General features: G+C 43.3%; 1 protein-coding gene across 10 annotated transcripts in view; it reads left to right on the forward strand.

The window, feature by feature from the left end:
- The first annotated feature begins 2729 nt into the window (after positions 1–2729).
- Positions 2730–15231, forward strand: part of SMPDL3A (sphingomyelin phosphodiesterase acid like 3A) — a 45308-nt gene continuing 32806 nt past the window's right edge. For 7 of the 10 annotated variants that reach the window (XM_084827441.1, XM_084827442.1, XM_084827443.1 and 4 more), the window contains exons 1-2: positions 2730–2891; positions 12732–12945. In XM_084827441.1, coding sequence (XP_084683567.1) covers positions 2750–2891; positions 12732–12945 — 356 coding nt within the window. In that variant the 5' untranslated portion in view covers positions 2730–2749. Of the gene's footprint in view, positions 2892–4186; positions 4265–12731; positions 12946–15231 lie in introns of all 10 variants that reach the window. The other 3 variants (XM_084827444.1, XM_084827445.1, XM_084827446.1) reach the window with 2 other exon arrangements.

Genomic DNA, 15231 nt, shown 5'->3' on the forward strand with positions numbered 1-15231 from the left:
ATGGAAATTTTATGCAACATATAAGGACATATGAGAGAATATTACTGGTCTGAGTGAACTTATAATGGAAGAAATTTGAATCACAATTTTTCTCCAATCTCATGGTTTTCTGGCAGGTCTTCTGTTTCATTAAAAGTTGCATGGATTGGAAAAAAGTTAACAGGTGAAGGTTTTCGAGGCATGCAGATGAAGTGAAAGGAAAAAATTAACTTGCTAAATGTCTGCCTATCAGGTACAACAGGGGCCCTTGCCAGGAAAAAAAAATGTTGATAATCTTAGTAGTAAATTGGGCAAAATAATCAGTTCCTTTCTGCCCCTGAACTTGCTTTTATCTTGTAAGATGTTAGTATTTTATTGCTACATGATATGCTATGTTTGTATCTATGTGTATTGTGTGCTTCTGCATATGTACACATGCACACAAGTGATTGCAGGATGCTATTGTTTCTTTGCTAAGGATATGGGGACCACATTCTGAAATACAAACATTGGGGAAACTGATGAAGTTGAACAATTTTTATACTGAATTTGTGAAATAATATGAACACAGCCTACTTTGATCCCTGGCAATTAATTTTAAAGGCAGATGCAAGGCTGCTGGAAATTCCAAAGCTGTGCGTATATACCACGGGGGTGTTTCCACCAGCAATTTACTCTGACTGGGCTGCGTGTTGGGGTCGTTAGGGATACATGACGTTGTAGCCATCCAGCAGCACACCAGAGCTTATCAGGGAAAACCCAGCTTTCCGGAGGCTGCTTAAAGTCCGATTCTTTTCCTCAAGTTGGGTTCTCCCCACCATAGTTGCTATGTGCCCCAACCTCCGCATTTAGCTCAGGTATGCTAAACCTGCCCAGGGGTGAGGTTTTCACCATGACCCCAGCTGAGGGGCGTTTCCTCCAATTGTGCTGAATGAAGCTTGCCCTCTGAATGCCCACAGAAAGAACAGAGAAGCCCCTCAACTGGCACATATTAAAGCCCAATTCCTTAAATGCAATTAGGTGCAATCTCGAGGCTCTGATTCATTGCTCTAGGACGTAACTCCTTCACAGCTTCCTTAGAGATCCTGTGCGTTAAAATGGGGGCTGGTTTCCGTCTCTTTTCCACAACAAAGCCATTAGTGTCTCTTCAGAAGTAACTCCCATCGTGGTCAATGAGGCTTGCTCATGAAATACAGGTGTATCTGGACTTTATGGGTAAAGGAGAAAGGGGAGGAGCCTCTCTTATTGGCTGAGCAGCCCCTGCCAGTCAGATGATGTTCACTCCAACACCCCCTCCCCCAAGTATGTTCTGTGAAGCAATTTTTACTGGTCTGGAGAATTTGCTCATGGAGCCCTACTCACAGCAAAGGTGATTCCTTTTTAAAAAATCCAGTACTCCATCAGTAGCTTCTCCTTCCATTGTCATGGAAACATGGCCCAGGTCTTGCCATTTTATCTGAATTTCTCAGGAAGAGTAACTGATTCTCTGAGTGTAAAATCACCAATGCAAGTTAGGGCACCCATTTAACCCATAAATGCTGATTAAAATAGAAGAATCCACCCTTCTCTTTACAACTCTTTATCCACCCAGTTTCTAAATGCAATAGATTGGCTAAAAGCGTTGGGCAGTAAAATCTTAAGTGAGGGATCCAGGTGTTAAGATGAGTCAAGCTGAACCACCCAACCTGGCTGGAATGTTGGTTGTCAGAACGTATGAAACAATAATGACAACTGTTCAAGATCTGAATATGAATAGAAGGTGCTTATTTCTCACACAACCAAACCACAATCTCACTAGAAATATCTGAGATTAGAGGCCACTTTTTTTTTCCTCAATAGACTTAAATACACAATAAAACTGGCAGTTAAGGTGCATATTCAAAAACATTTAACACGGAGGTTACCCCTTAATAATGTTAAATCATATTACACCCTCACAAACTAGGTTGTTAAAAAACCGTGCAGTAGGGTTGCCATCTTTTCTTACGGGGGTCCTATGTCTTTAAGAGGTGCAAGGATCAGTAAACCTTTAGCAGATTAATCTTTACCTAAATTTCTACTGATCCATTCAGCTGTTCAGAGATCTAGGATCTCTGTTCCTGCCCCACCTCCACAAGCTGGCAAACCCATTGGCGGTATTCTCTCCCCCCTTTGGAAGCAGGGATTCTTATCAAATTAATCAGCCCACAAAAGGAAATCAGAAGTTATTCTGCATTAATTGAGAGCATGAAGGTGAAATTGTGCGCTCGTGCCCCACTCGTACAGCTCCATTCTTTAAACAGTTGCCCTGCAGGGCAAAAGTTAACTGGGGTAACTTTTGCTAGTGTGGAAATGCGTGTGTGTGTGTGTGGGGGATACACCTGTTGAGCTTCTGCCGCTCATGGAAACCTGCGCGGGTGGCTTTTTTAGTTTGCATACACGTGGCGCATACTTAAGATTTCACAGCTCGGGGAGCCCTGCTTCCAGCAAGACGGGCCTCCCCGCTCCCTGATTTATGAGGTGTCGCCTCTCTTCCAAGTTCCTCCAAGCTGGGTGCAAGCTCAGAATGACAAAACAACAACCGTCCTTCCCGTCAATTGCTTGCGAAAGAGAAACTCCTGCGCTGGAGCGCCTGCTGTTGCAACAAGCGTGAAGGGAATATCGGAGTTCGTTCCGCAGTGCAGCTTTACGCTTCGCCGCAGGGGAAAAGCCTCGTTTCTCCTTCCCCCATTTCCTCTAAGAGTCACATGAGATAACATCCCAGGAAGCCTGAGGTGACGCGAGGCTGAGCATGGGACAGCCGCGGGCCGCTCGCGGGGTCGCCCTCAGCCCCCGGGGGCTGCTGTTACCGCTACTACTGTGCTACCTGCGGCTACGGGAGCCTGCCAGCGCAGGCCCGGCCCGCGCAAGCCCCGCGGTGGCGCCGGCTGTGGGTGAGTTTGGCTCTTCCCGCGCGCTGCGTGAATCCCGGGCCCGAAAGCTGGGCGCGCCGAGGGATCGGCTGCCAAGAGCTAGTGACGGAATCCACGTCTCCCCCTTCCCGCCAAAAGAAAACAAAGTGGGTCGAGGGGCCGCCCCAGTTGGCGGGACGGAGCAGCCTGGCTGGATGGCGCGCCGGAGAGGCGGCCGGCACAGCCTCTGCGAGTTGGGAGAGAATGGCTGCAAAAGCAGCGAGTCGGGGGCGCCAGCTGCGCTTATATGCGGTGATATATTTGAGCCTGGCGTAGATACGGCACAGGCTTGTCTCCACTGAAGTCCGAATCAGCCTCCCCTCCGTCAGTAGCCAGGGATGTAGACAAAACACACTCGAGTGCTGGGTTAGGAACAGACTTGAGGTATAATGGGTAAGTTGGCTGCAGGAGGAAGTAGGAAAGAGAATAGGAGAGTAGGGGGAGGAGACGAGGAAAAGGCAGTAAGATCTCCCAGAGACCTTTCCTCCCTGACTCAGGTACATACTAACCCTTCAACTTCAGGTTAAGTGACTCATGGCCCCGAGGCCCTCCAACATCCGCTCTTTTCCTCCCACCTACGCCTGTGTGTGTGTTTGTATAATACAGACCTTTCGTGCATCTGAACGGGAGGGGGGACACCTTATTCCACAATGGATAGTATCCAATGTTAGTTCTACATAGAGTAGATCTATTGAAAAGAATGGGACTTAAATTAGTTGTGACTAACTTAAGTCATTAGGGTGAGCACGCTCCGGGAGAGAGCGCAGGACAGGAAGGCCTGGCGTGCTATGGTCCATGGGGTCACGAAGAGTCGGACACGACTGAACAACAACAACTTAAGTCATTCATTTCAGTGGGTCTACTGTATGTAGGACTAACACTGGATACTACCCAATATCAGCACAGTTCAACTCCAATGTAAAATCACATTGAGTTCAATGGGGCTTCTTCCCAGCGGACTGGGTATAGGATTGTAGCCCAAGTTTATTCATCTGCAAGTGCTGCAAGGACTTCAGCTGCTTATTGCAAGGGAAAGTGGCACAGATCTGGGAGTTTGCAGATCAACAAAGATACTTTCACACAATCCAGATGGAGTGCCTAAGCCCCACTGATCTTACAAGCGTGATCTGACTGAGACTTAGAAGGAAAAAATGTGTGTAGGATTGTGCTTTTATGATGAACGTGTCAAGCAGGATATTCATCAGTGGTCTCTTCCTGAAGGAATTTAGCTGCATGAGCTAGGTACTGATCCCATTACTGATGGCATTACTTCACAGGCATTGCATATGGCATTGGAGACAAAAATGGTGAATCAGGCCATTCTGCCTTCAGCATTGGCCATTGAAATGCCCTTGGTAAGTTCACAAGCAGCAGCCTTCTCCCATTGTCCCTTGTATCTGGTTCTCAGAATTATGTTATCTGAGAATATTATAAATGTACAGTTATAATTTAAAGGTACAATGATTTATTATGGCTAATTTCAATGGCTCTGTATCTCATCCTTCCCCCCTAAAAAGCCATCTAGCTTTTTAGCTATCATGATAGTATGCAGTAACAAATTCCATCCATTAATGTAATTATTGTGTGAAGAAGCTTGACTCAACCTGACTAAGAGAGAACACAGTGGCTATACGGATAGACCCCACTCAGGAACAAATTTATATATCTCATCTGAGTGTTTTGGGCTTCAAGAATTAATGTATGGGTTGTGGTCCCTGAAGCACCCCTCAAGCCAGACAACAAAATGGTACCACAAAAATATATATTGCTCAAACAGTATTAGGGCGCAGTCGTATTGACTGCACCCTCAATGATTGGAAGCCCCCGAACTCGGAGGCTTTTGAACATCCAGTAGAGGGTGGGAGGAACAGTGGAGGTGATCTTTGCCTCCCCATCCTCCTGCCCTGCATATTTTTAGCCCGTCTAGGAACAGCACTTCAGACAATGTCTAGGGGCCATAAGATTGCTCCCTTAGAGAATAACAATTTTGCAGTGATAAAACAAGCTAAACACATCACCAAATACAACACAATTAGTAATTATTAGAAGCATAATAGAAATTGTGGCCAGCATATTTCTTATTAACAGTTCTATTCCTCTCAACCAACGGCACAGTCATCATTATGATCGTTTGGTTACCTATCTTGCAGGCCTGGATGGCAGTGCTTAGGTAATCCTGTTTGGTTAGCTTCTCATTCTCCCAGGATCTCTCTGCTTAGCCATGTTAAAATCTTATTATTTATAACATTGTAAGTAACATTTGCTCAGGTATTTATTTATTTATTATTTATTTATTTCATTTCTATACCGCCCAATAGCCGAAGCTCTCTGGGCAGTTCACAAAAACCGTATGTAGAATGAGTCCTTAAATCTCACCCCTAGTGTGTTATGTGTACCCCAGAGTGGCAACGCAATTATAAGAGTACCATGGGCATCTGCCTAAGATGTTCAACAGCTGCTTGTGCTTGTGTTAGGTTTTAACCAGAGTTACTCCATGTTTGTAATTCACCCTGCTGTTGGCCCCACAGTCTGTAAGAAGCCAATTGCAAGCTGTCAGCAGCCTGTTTGGGAATTGCTAGAGAGAGAAGGTTCCTCCCTAGGAAGTCGCAGCTCACAGCCTGTGCTATTAGCTGATAAGCATTGTACTCCATGCAGCAACTCAGTATCAGCAGTTGGCACAGTCTCCGTACCCTCGGAAAGGAACGTTCAGCTCCTTTTCAGATAACAGAGTGCATGTATGCCTCCAAGTAATGTGTGTAGTAGAGCATGGCTAGAGTTCTTTTCAATATGTGATGTAGTTCCTTGTATAAAAGTCTACCCCTCTGAATGTTCTGGGCTGACAGAGTGCCTTGCTGGCCATGCAATAAAGCGCTTCTTGATCCAGAAGTCTTACCCGTGTCTAGTGTGATCCATTGTCCAGCTAGACAACAAACAAAGGGTGTGTTCCGCTCCTACGACAGGTACTTTATCTTAAGCAAATAGTTATGCACCTTGACTTAAATAGGAATTTCAGGCCTAGTCATAGCTCCTGTACATAGCTTCTGTAGATAACTCTAAGAGGGCTTTTTCTTAATGCAGCCAGGCTTATAGCTGACTTCAGATGCACCCTTGTGAAGGCCAGTCTCCTAAATCAAGAAGCTTTTTGCTTCCAAGGATTAACCGACCCACCTTGCCCAAGTTCCAAGAACACATTTTTTTGCACTTAAAGCTAGTTTATAGCATACATAGCTAATCACTTTAAACTTACAATTACTACATTATATTGGTACAGTTCAGGAACAGATTTGCCACGTCATATGCTGTTTCTGAGAATTGGGCTGTACTTTGACCAAGCTAGAAGTAACAATAAAGCTTCAGTTGAATTTTTGCCTGTCACACAGGTGTTAAAGGCCTAAGAGCCTTATCTGTAGGGAAATGGAGGAAGCAATCTTATTCAGGACATTATTCTGTGAACAGTCAAAATTTGACTTGGTGCTCAGGAGTCTAGCAATGGGAGAAACTGGTGGAATCTCCTTGGAAGCTTTCAGAAAATGTGTGGTAGGGATAGTTTGGATAAGCTTAAGCTGGACTGCTCTCATTTGAACATGTTTAACCCTCATTCATGTTACATTTATTATAAACATGAGTGTGAATATCTCCAGACATTTTTTTATGTTGATGATTTAGCTTTTACAAGTCTGTGTATCTGAAAAATTATCTCCCCCAGCTCCCAATTATGGTCATAGAATAGAGAACACCAGCAGGTTTGTAATGTGTGGCTACTAGAAGTGGTTGGAAAAGGTCCTAATCTGATACATCATATGCAAATAAGCCCTTAGTCATTTTTATATGCACACATAAAAGTTGATGGCAAAATAGCTGTGGTAAGATGCAGAAAACACTTCTAGGTACCTGTATTCACAGAACAAATGCTGCTAATTTTCATGTTAGAGGACGAGAGAAAGAGAATGGAACCAGCACATTTCCTCTGAAGTATGGAATAATTTGAATTTAATATTTATTGTAAAGATTTAAACCCTGCCTTTCTAATATGTAATATTACTAATAGTATAGATTCATTTGTCCACACATGTATGTACTGAGTTGTTGTATTGCACTGAATGACTAGAAAAATGGCTATTTTACCATAGAAATATGTATAAACAGCAGAAAGAATCAAATGATTCTATTTGCATTGATCTGGTTCACATGTAACAAGAAACCACTGTGAGTGAATTTCCCATGGGGCTTCTTGTGGTGATGGTGGCCATTTTGAATATTCAAGCCACGGCAAGGGCTTGGTGTAGCTTGTTATGTGCAAAACCTACGAGGGTGGGTTGTTGGGGTGGTTGACAAGCCACCCAGAACCCATGGGCTGTTTTAGGATTGTGGATGGCTTGTCAACCACCCCAACAACCCACCCTTGCCAGGTTCACACATAATGAGAAACTAAGGTGCCCCCCTGCTTTGTCCCAAATATTCAAAATGGCAGCGGCTGCCACAGTGAGAAACCCCACAAGGAAATTCACCCATGGTGGCTTCTCATTATGTATGAACCAGGCCAGTGAATTTGGAAGCAGGTCTTGAGTGTGGGAGCTCACTCTGCCATATCTACCATGCTGTTTCATGTTGTATCTTTCAGAGGTAGACTGTCACTACTTACATGATAATTTCCACTCATATTTAGACACGTGAGAATCCGGCCTTTTACGCTTATGAAGAAGGATAGACTCCTATGCCAGAGCTCCTTTTAAATTCCTTAAAAACGAGGTCAGCACGTTTGCCAAGTGATCTAGGCATGAATAAGGCCAACCTTCAGACTAGGCAAAAGAACTAAAATTAACTCTGTTTTCCAATTATTTATTCAAGAACCAAGGAGAGAGAAGTTCAGAAATGGTCAGTTGCTTTTAAAATAAAAAATGAAATATAAAAGTAGCTAACTAAAGCTTACTTATCTCACCAAATCAGCTTGCAGGTGGGGGAGGGACAAGGCCCACCTGGGACTCTGCAGCTTGGCTGAGTCTTCTTTTGACTCTTTGCAGGCTATTTGAAGACAGGAAGATTTCACAAGCAAAGGTATTTCTCTGGAGGCGGAAACTCCCAGAGATGGATTGGAAATTCAAACCGACCAATTAATACCTTGGGATGACTTGATTATGTGTCCTCCAGGGGGTTCCTCCATGCATCTATTTAACATAACTCTGAATCATGGGGGTGTGAAGGGGGAGAGAGAGTCTGGGATGTGATTAATGCAGATGTTGGTGCCTATAGATGTCTTGGCAAGTCCTTTGTTTAGAGACATTTCTAGAAAGAAGGAGGGAGTGTGCATCATAGGTGCCATCTTGTTCTTTGCCTCAGGAAGCAAGATGTCTTGGGCCAGCCCAGGCCTGTTATGATCACATATTTACTTGTGGTGGTGTATGGTAGTAGTGTATTGCCTCTGGCTGTGCCCAAGGAGAAGTGTTTGGTAGAGGATTCTTTTTCAGTGCAGCCTGCTAATTCTATGGTTCTGTTATTTTAAGTCCTCTAGTAGATCTTGCTGTCTGGACTACTGTAACACACACAATGTAAAACATACTAAGCAAATAACTACCCAAAGGATAAAGTAGGTAATGGGATATCTTTTAATTAAATCATTCTCTCTTGTTGAAGGTATGCAAGCTTTTGAGTATATAGGACCAAACAAGAACTTTGGTCTTTTCTCAATATTATGTTCCCTTCCTTCATGTCATTCCAACAGTGTTTTATAGTGCCCAGCTGTTCATACCTTTGCCCAACAGGGTTCATGACTTCTTACCTTCTTCTGTCTTCAAAACAAATACATTCCAATATGTACTGATAAGAAATGTGTGTTATAACGAGTTCACTTTGGCTTGGATCCAAAGATTCAGGAGCAGACCTTGACTTGTGCAATGGGGCTTCCCTGCCCCCTTTTCCCCAGTGCAGCCTCCTTTGTCCCACTGAAACGCTGCTGCTGAAGGTGGTGGACCCTCTCTAATGGTGTGGGATGTGGAATGGGGGGGCGGATTGGTGGAAATTGGAAGCCCTTTTGGTTGAAAGAGCCTTCTGCTAAAACCAGCATATTTAGATCCAAGGGTTTTTTTTTGTCTCAGTGGATAGATTAATCCTCATGCTTGGCCGTTCCCTGATTTCTATGTCACTGTTACTTTCTTCATTATTTCTAAAAGTGCCATGCTTGTCTGTTCCTCTTGCTCATGATCTCAGATCTGTACAGCTAAGACAGTATTGATAAATAATATTTCTTAATCTGTTGTTGTTGTTCAGTCATATCCAACTCTTCATGACCCATTGGACCATAACACGCCAGGCCTTCCTGTCCTGCGCTCTCTCCCAGAGTGTGCTCAAGTCCATATTCATTGCATCGGAGATGCTATCTAGCCATCTCATCGTCTGCCGTCCCCTTCTCCTTTTGCCTGCGATCTTTCCCAGCAACAGGGTCTTTTCCAGGGAGTTTTCTCTTTGCATTAGGTGGCCAAAATATTTGAGCTTCAGTAGCTGTCCTTCCAATGAGCAGTCAGGGTTGATTTCCTTTAGGATGGACTGATTTGACCTCCTTGCAGTCCAGGGGACTCGTAAGAGTCTTCTCCAGCACCACAGTTCGAAAGCATGAATTCTTCGGCGCTCAGCCTTCCTTATAGTCCATCTCTCACAGCCATACGTTGCTACTGGGAAAACCGTAGCTTTGATTATACGAACCTTTGTCGGCAAGGTGATGTCTCTGCTTCTTACTATGCTGTCTAGGTTTGCCATAGCTTTCCTCCCAAGGAGCAAGCGCCTTTTAATTTCATGGCTACAGTCACCGTCTGCGGTGATCTTGGAGCCCAAGAAAATAAAATCTGTCACTGCTTCCATTTCTTCCCCTTCTAGATGCCAGGAAGTGATGGGGCCAGATGCCATGATCTTAGTTTTTTTAATGTTGAGTTTCAAACCAGCTTTTGCACTCTCCACTTTCACCCTCAACAAGAGGCTCTTTAGATCCTCTTCGCTTTCTGCCATTAGGGTGGAATCGTCTGCGTATCTGAGGTTGTTGATAATTCTCCCGGCAATCTTAATTCCGACCTGTGATTCATCCAACCCGGCGTTTCTCATGATGCACTCTGCATATACATTAAAGAAGCAGGGCGACAATATACAGCCTTGTCGTACTCCTTTCCCAATTTTGAACCAATCGGTTGTTCTATGTCTGGTTCTTACTGTTGCTTCTTGACCCTCGTACAGGTTTCTCAGGAGACAGGTAAGGTGGTCTGGTACTCCCATCTCTTTAAGAATTTGCCACAGTTTGTTGTGATCCACACAATCAAAGGCTTTAGCGTAGTCAATGAAGCAGAAATAGACGTTTTCTGGAATTCTCTTGCTTTCTCCATGATCCAGCGAGTGTTGGCGATTTGATCTCTAGTTCCTCTGCCTCTTCAAAACCCAGCTTGTACTTCCAGTAGTTCTCGGTTCACATACTGCTGAAGCCTAGCTTGTAGGATTTTGAGCATAACCTTGCTGGCATGTGAAATGAGCGCAATTGTACGGTAGTTTGAACACTCTTTGGCATTGCCCTTCTTTGGAATTGGAATGTAAACTGACCTTTTCCAGTCTTGTGGCCATTGTTGAGTGTTCCAAATTCGTTGGCATACTGAGTGCAGCACTTTAACAGCATCATCTTTTAGGATCGTAAATAGCTCAGCTGGAATACTGTCATCTCCGCTAGCTTTGTTGTTAGTAATGCTTCCTAAGGCCCACTTGACTTCACTCTCTAGGATGTCTGGCTCAAGTTCAGTGACCGCACTATCATGGCTATCAGGGACATTCAGATCTTTCCTGTGTAGTTCTTCTGTGCATTCTTTCCTCCTCTTCTTAATCTCATCTGCTTCTGTTAGGTCCCTGCCTTCTTTGTCCTTTATCATGCCCGCCTTTGCACAAAACGTTCCCTTGAGAGCTCTGATTTTCTTGAAGAGATCTCTAGTCTTTCCCATTCTATTGTTTTCTTCGATTTCTTTGCATTGTTAATTTAAGAAGGCCTTCTTGTCTCTCCTTGCTATTCTCTGGAACTCTGCATTCAGTTGGGTATATCTTCCCCTTTCTCCCTTGCTTTTCACTTCCCTTTTTTCGTGAGCTACTTGTAAAGCCTCATCAGACAGCCACTTGGCTTTCTTGCATTTCTTTTTCTTTGGGATGAATTTAGTTGCTGCCTCCTGAACAATGTTACGGACCTCCGTCCATAGTTCCTCAGGCGCTCTATCAGGTCTAATCCCTGAAATCTATTCCTCACCTCCACTGTATATTCATAAGGGATATGATTTAGGTCATACCTGAATGGTTTAGTGGTTTTAGGTTCTTTTGGTAACTGGATTAAACATAATTGCCTCTGAAAAAGGGTAGTAACACTCAAAATGGTATCAATTCTGGCTTGGATAACTGCTCCATTGCACATTTTGATATTTGCTTCTGTTAAGTTTTTTGTAATTACACAATGACCTGTGAGGAAAAAAAATCGTTTTCAGAGATGTGCTGTTTCTTTCAAATGTCCATTCAAATAATTGTAGAACTCCAATCTGATTTATATTGCCAGTTTTAGCACAAACTGTTTACTCCGGGCAAGTCACATCACCACCCTGCAATCTAGTTTCAGAACTAATATTGTTTTATTATGCAATAGTACTTAAACAGTTTGCCTCTTTAAGAGGTACCAACTGGATATATTGGTTATTGTTAGAATAAAAACTATCTGTGTACATAAACATCATCTTATTAATTTGTTCATTCATCTGCTCAAAAATGTCAAATTTGTTGAATCGGCAAGGTCTGAAAAGGAGATCTACTTGCGTCAAGCAAACACAAGTCCCTTTCAGACATTGCTGATTGAACATAACAAGGTCTGAACTGAGCTGGGTGGGGCCAACACACCCAAGAATCTACGCCGTGGAACCTGCATACATGGCCCCATCCTTCTACACTCTTTTAAGTTCTCATGTGTTCAGGCAAATGCCGGAACAGGGCTTGAGTCCTTCTTGAACCACAGTGGAAAAACCACTGTTTTTTTAAAGCCTTCTTGAAGTAAGAGTTTTTCATTTGATTTTTCAGTTCTTATAATTGTTCTTTCACAAGAATATAAAGGGCCTGCCCCTCCTGTCATTACTTAATAGGGGAATCATAACTTAATTATTGTCTTTGACTGGCATTCAAAGAACTGCAACTAGGTTCACATTATCAGAGGGGCTTTGGGCTTCTCTTTCTTGGAACAGCAGCCTCCACCTGCCACATTAGCCCCTCAGCTTCCGTCATAGTTGTTAATCAGATACCATTTGTGGCATCCTTTTCAAAGTGGTAAGGAGGAATAAGAACACACTCTGGGCATAGCATACACAAATGTTGGGTTCTCCTAAACTAGCTTTTTTGAACCCTAACCAGCAGTCAGTTCACACAGGCTGCTTAGAAATTGTACTGGGACAGTTCGGGATTTAATGGGACATATTTCTCTTCTCAGGTCTTGAGGGGAAAAAAAAACAAAAAATCTGAGGTTGCTTTCAAAACTGCTGTGCTATAATCGTTCAGTTATTTCATTCAGAAAGTTCCAGACAACTGATACAACAAATAGCTTAATACTTAGTGGAAGCTTGACATTCTGCAGTCGATAATTTATACCTTGTTTTCACCAGGAACAAGTTTTCTGGGCTAATGAATAAATGCTTTCCAGGCATTGATCAGGGTGATGATCAGTGACCCTTAATGTGAATTTTAGGATTACCGAGAAGCAGTAACATTTACTTTTTTCTAGGAAAACATATAATTAACTTGCATGTGTTTTTTCTTGTCTCTCCCCCCCCTCCCCAGACCAGTTCTGGCATATATCTGATTTACACTTGGACCCCACCTACCACATCACAACTAATCGCACTGAAGTGTGTGCCTCTTCCAAAGGAGTGAATGCCTCCAACCCTGGCCTATTTGGAGATTTTATGTGTGATTCTCCATATCTACTTATCTTATCTGCTTTTAAGTACATGAAGGACTCTGGTCAACAGGCATCCTTCATGATATGGACAGGGTAAGGAAGAAAGACACCAATATTTCTGATATAAAACTACTTGAAAGGTCATAACAAATATGTGTGGAAAATCACATCTTGTTTTAATTTGTGCCATTAACTTTAAGGACAAAGTTGCACATTCTATTTGGCTTTGTCCTCTGAAGCCCTGGGAGATGAATGTAACATAACAACTTCTGAACATGCCATACTTCCTCCAAGGGATCATGGGAATTTTAGTTCTGCAAGGGATCTAGACTTCAGTAAAAAGGAATTATGATTTCCACACAAAAGGACAACTTCTTAGGGTTCCTTAGGGGGAAACCATGAAAATGATCTCCTTCATGGATGACTGCCTTGTTGTGGCGAAGGGGTTTGCGTAACTCAGTGAAGCCATAAGCTATGCCGTGCAGGGCCACCCAAGACGGACAGGTCATGGTGGAGAGTTCTGACAAAATGTGGTCCACTGGAGAAGGAAATGGCAACCCACTCCAGTATTCTTGCCAAGAAAAACCCATGGAACGTATCACAAGGCTAAAAGTGATGATGCCGGAAGATGAGCCCCTCAGGTCGGAAGGTGTCCAATATACTACTGGGGAAGAGCAGAGGGAATTTCTAAGTAGCACCAGAAAGAGTGAAGTGGCTGGGCCAAAGCCGAAAGGACACTCACCTGTGGATGTGTCTGGTGGTGAAAAGAAAGTCTGATGCTGTAAAGAACAATATTGTTTAGGAACCTGGAATGTCAGATCAATGAATCAAGGTAAGCTGGAGGTGGTCAAACATGAGATGGCAAGATCGACATCTTGGGAATTAGCAAACTAAAATGGACAAGCATGGGCAAATTTAATTCAGGTGACCATTATATCTACTACTGTGGGCAAGAACCCCTTAGAAGAAATGGAGTAGCACTCATAGTCAACCAAAGGGTGGGAAAAGCAGTACTGGGGTACAATCTCAAAAACGATAGAATGATCTCAGTACGAATCCAAGGCAAACCATTCAACGTCACAGTAATTCAAGTATATGCCCCAACCACTGAGGCCGAAGAAGCTGAGGTTGATCAGTTCTGTGAAGATCTACAACACCTTCTAGAACTAACACCAAAAAAAGATGTCCTCTTCATCATAGGGGATTGGAATGCTAAAGTAGGAAGTCAAGAAATCACCAGGATAACAGGCAAGCATGGCCTTGGTGCACAAAATGAAGCAGGACAAAGGCTAATAGAGTTTTGCCAAGAGAACACGCTGATCATAGCAAACACTCTTTTCCAACAGCACAAGAGGCGACTTACACATGGACATCACCAGATGGTCAATATGGAAATCAGATTGATTATGTACTTCGCAGCCTAAGATGGAGAAGCTCTATACAGTCAGTCAAAACAAGACCTGGAGCTGACTGTGGCTCAGATCATGAGCTGCTGCTTGCAGAATTTCGGCTTAAATTGAAGAAGGTAGGGAAAACCACTAAACCATTCAGGTATGACCTAAATCATATCCCTTATGAATATACAGTGGAGGTGAGGAATAGATTTCAGGGATTAGACCTGATAGAGTGCCTGAAGAACTAAGGACGGAGGTCTGTAACATTGTTCAGGAGGCAGCAACTCAATCCATCTCAAAAAGAAATGCAAGAAAGCAAAGTGGCTGTCTGATGAAGTTTTACAAGTAGCTGAGGAAAGAAGGGAAGCGAAAAGCAAGGGAGAAAGGGGAAGATATATCCAAGTGAATGCAGATTTCCAGAGAATAGCAAGGACAGACAAGAAGACCTTCTTAAATGAACAATGCAAAGAAATCGAGAAAAACAATAGAATGGGAAAGACTAGAGGGCTTTTCAAGAAAATTGGAGATCTCAAGGGAACGTTTTGTTCAAAGACGGGCATGATAAAGGACAAAGAAGGCAGGGATGCTAACAGAAGCAGATGAGATTAAGAAGAGGGGGAAAGAATACACAGAAGAACTATACAGGAAAGATCTGAATGTTCCTGATAGCCATGATAGTGCGGTCACTGAACTTGAGCTGGACATCCTAGAGAGTGAAGTCAAGTGGGCCTTAGGAAGCATTACTAACAACAAAGCTAGCGGAGATGACAGTATTCCAGCTGAGCTATTTACGATCCTAAAAGATGATGCTGTTAAAGTGCTGCACTCCGTATGCCAACAAATTTGGAACACTCAACAATGGCCACAAAACTGGAAAAGGTCAGTTTACATTCCAATTCCAAAATTAGGGCAATGCCAAAGAGTGTTCAAACTACCGTACAATTGCGCTCATTTCACATGCCAGCAAGGTTATGCTCAAAATCCT

Source organism: Heloderma suspectum, chromosome 1, assembly GCF_057233095.1.
Source record: "Heloderma suspectum isolate Gila_16-S chromosome 1, 16-S_ref, whole genome shotgun sequence".
In the NCBI taxonomy this organism is placed as follows: domain Eukaryota; kingdom Metazoa; phylum Chordata; class Lepidosauria; order Squamata; family Helodermatidae; genus Heloderma; species Heloderma suspectum.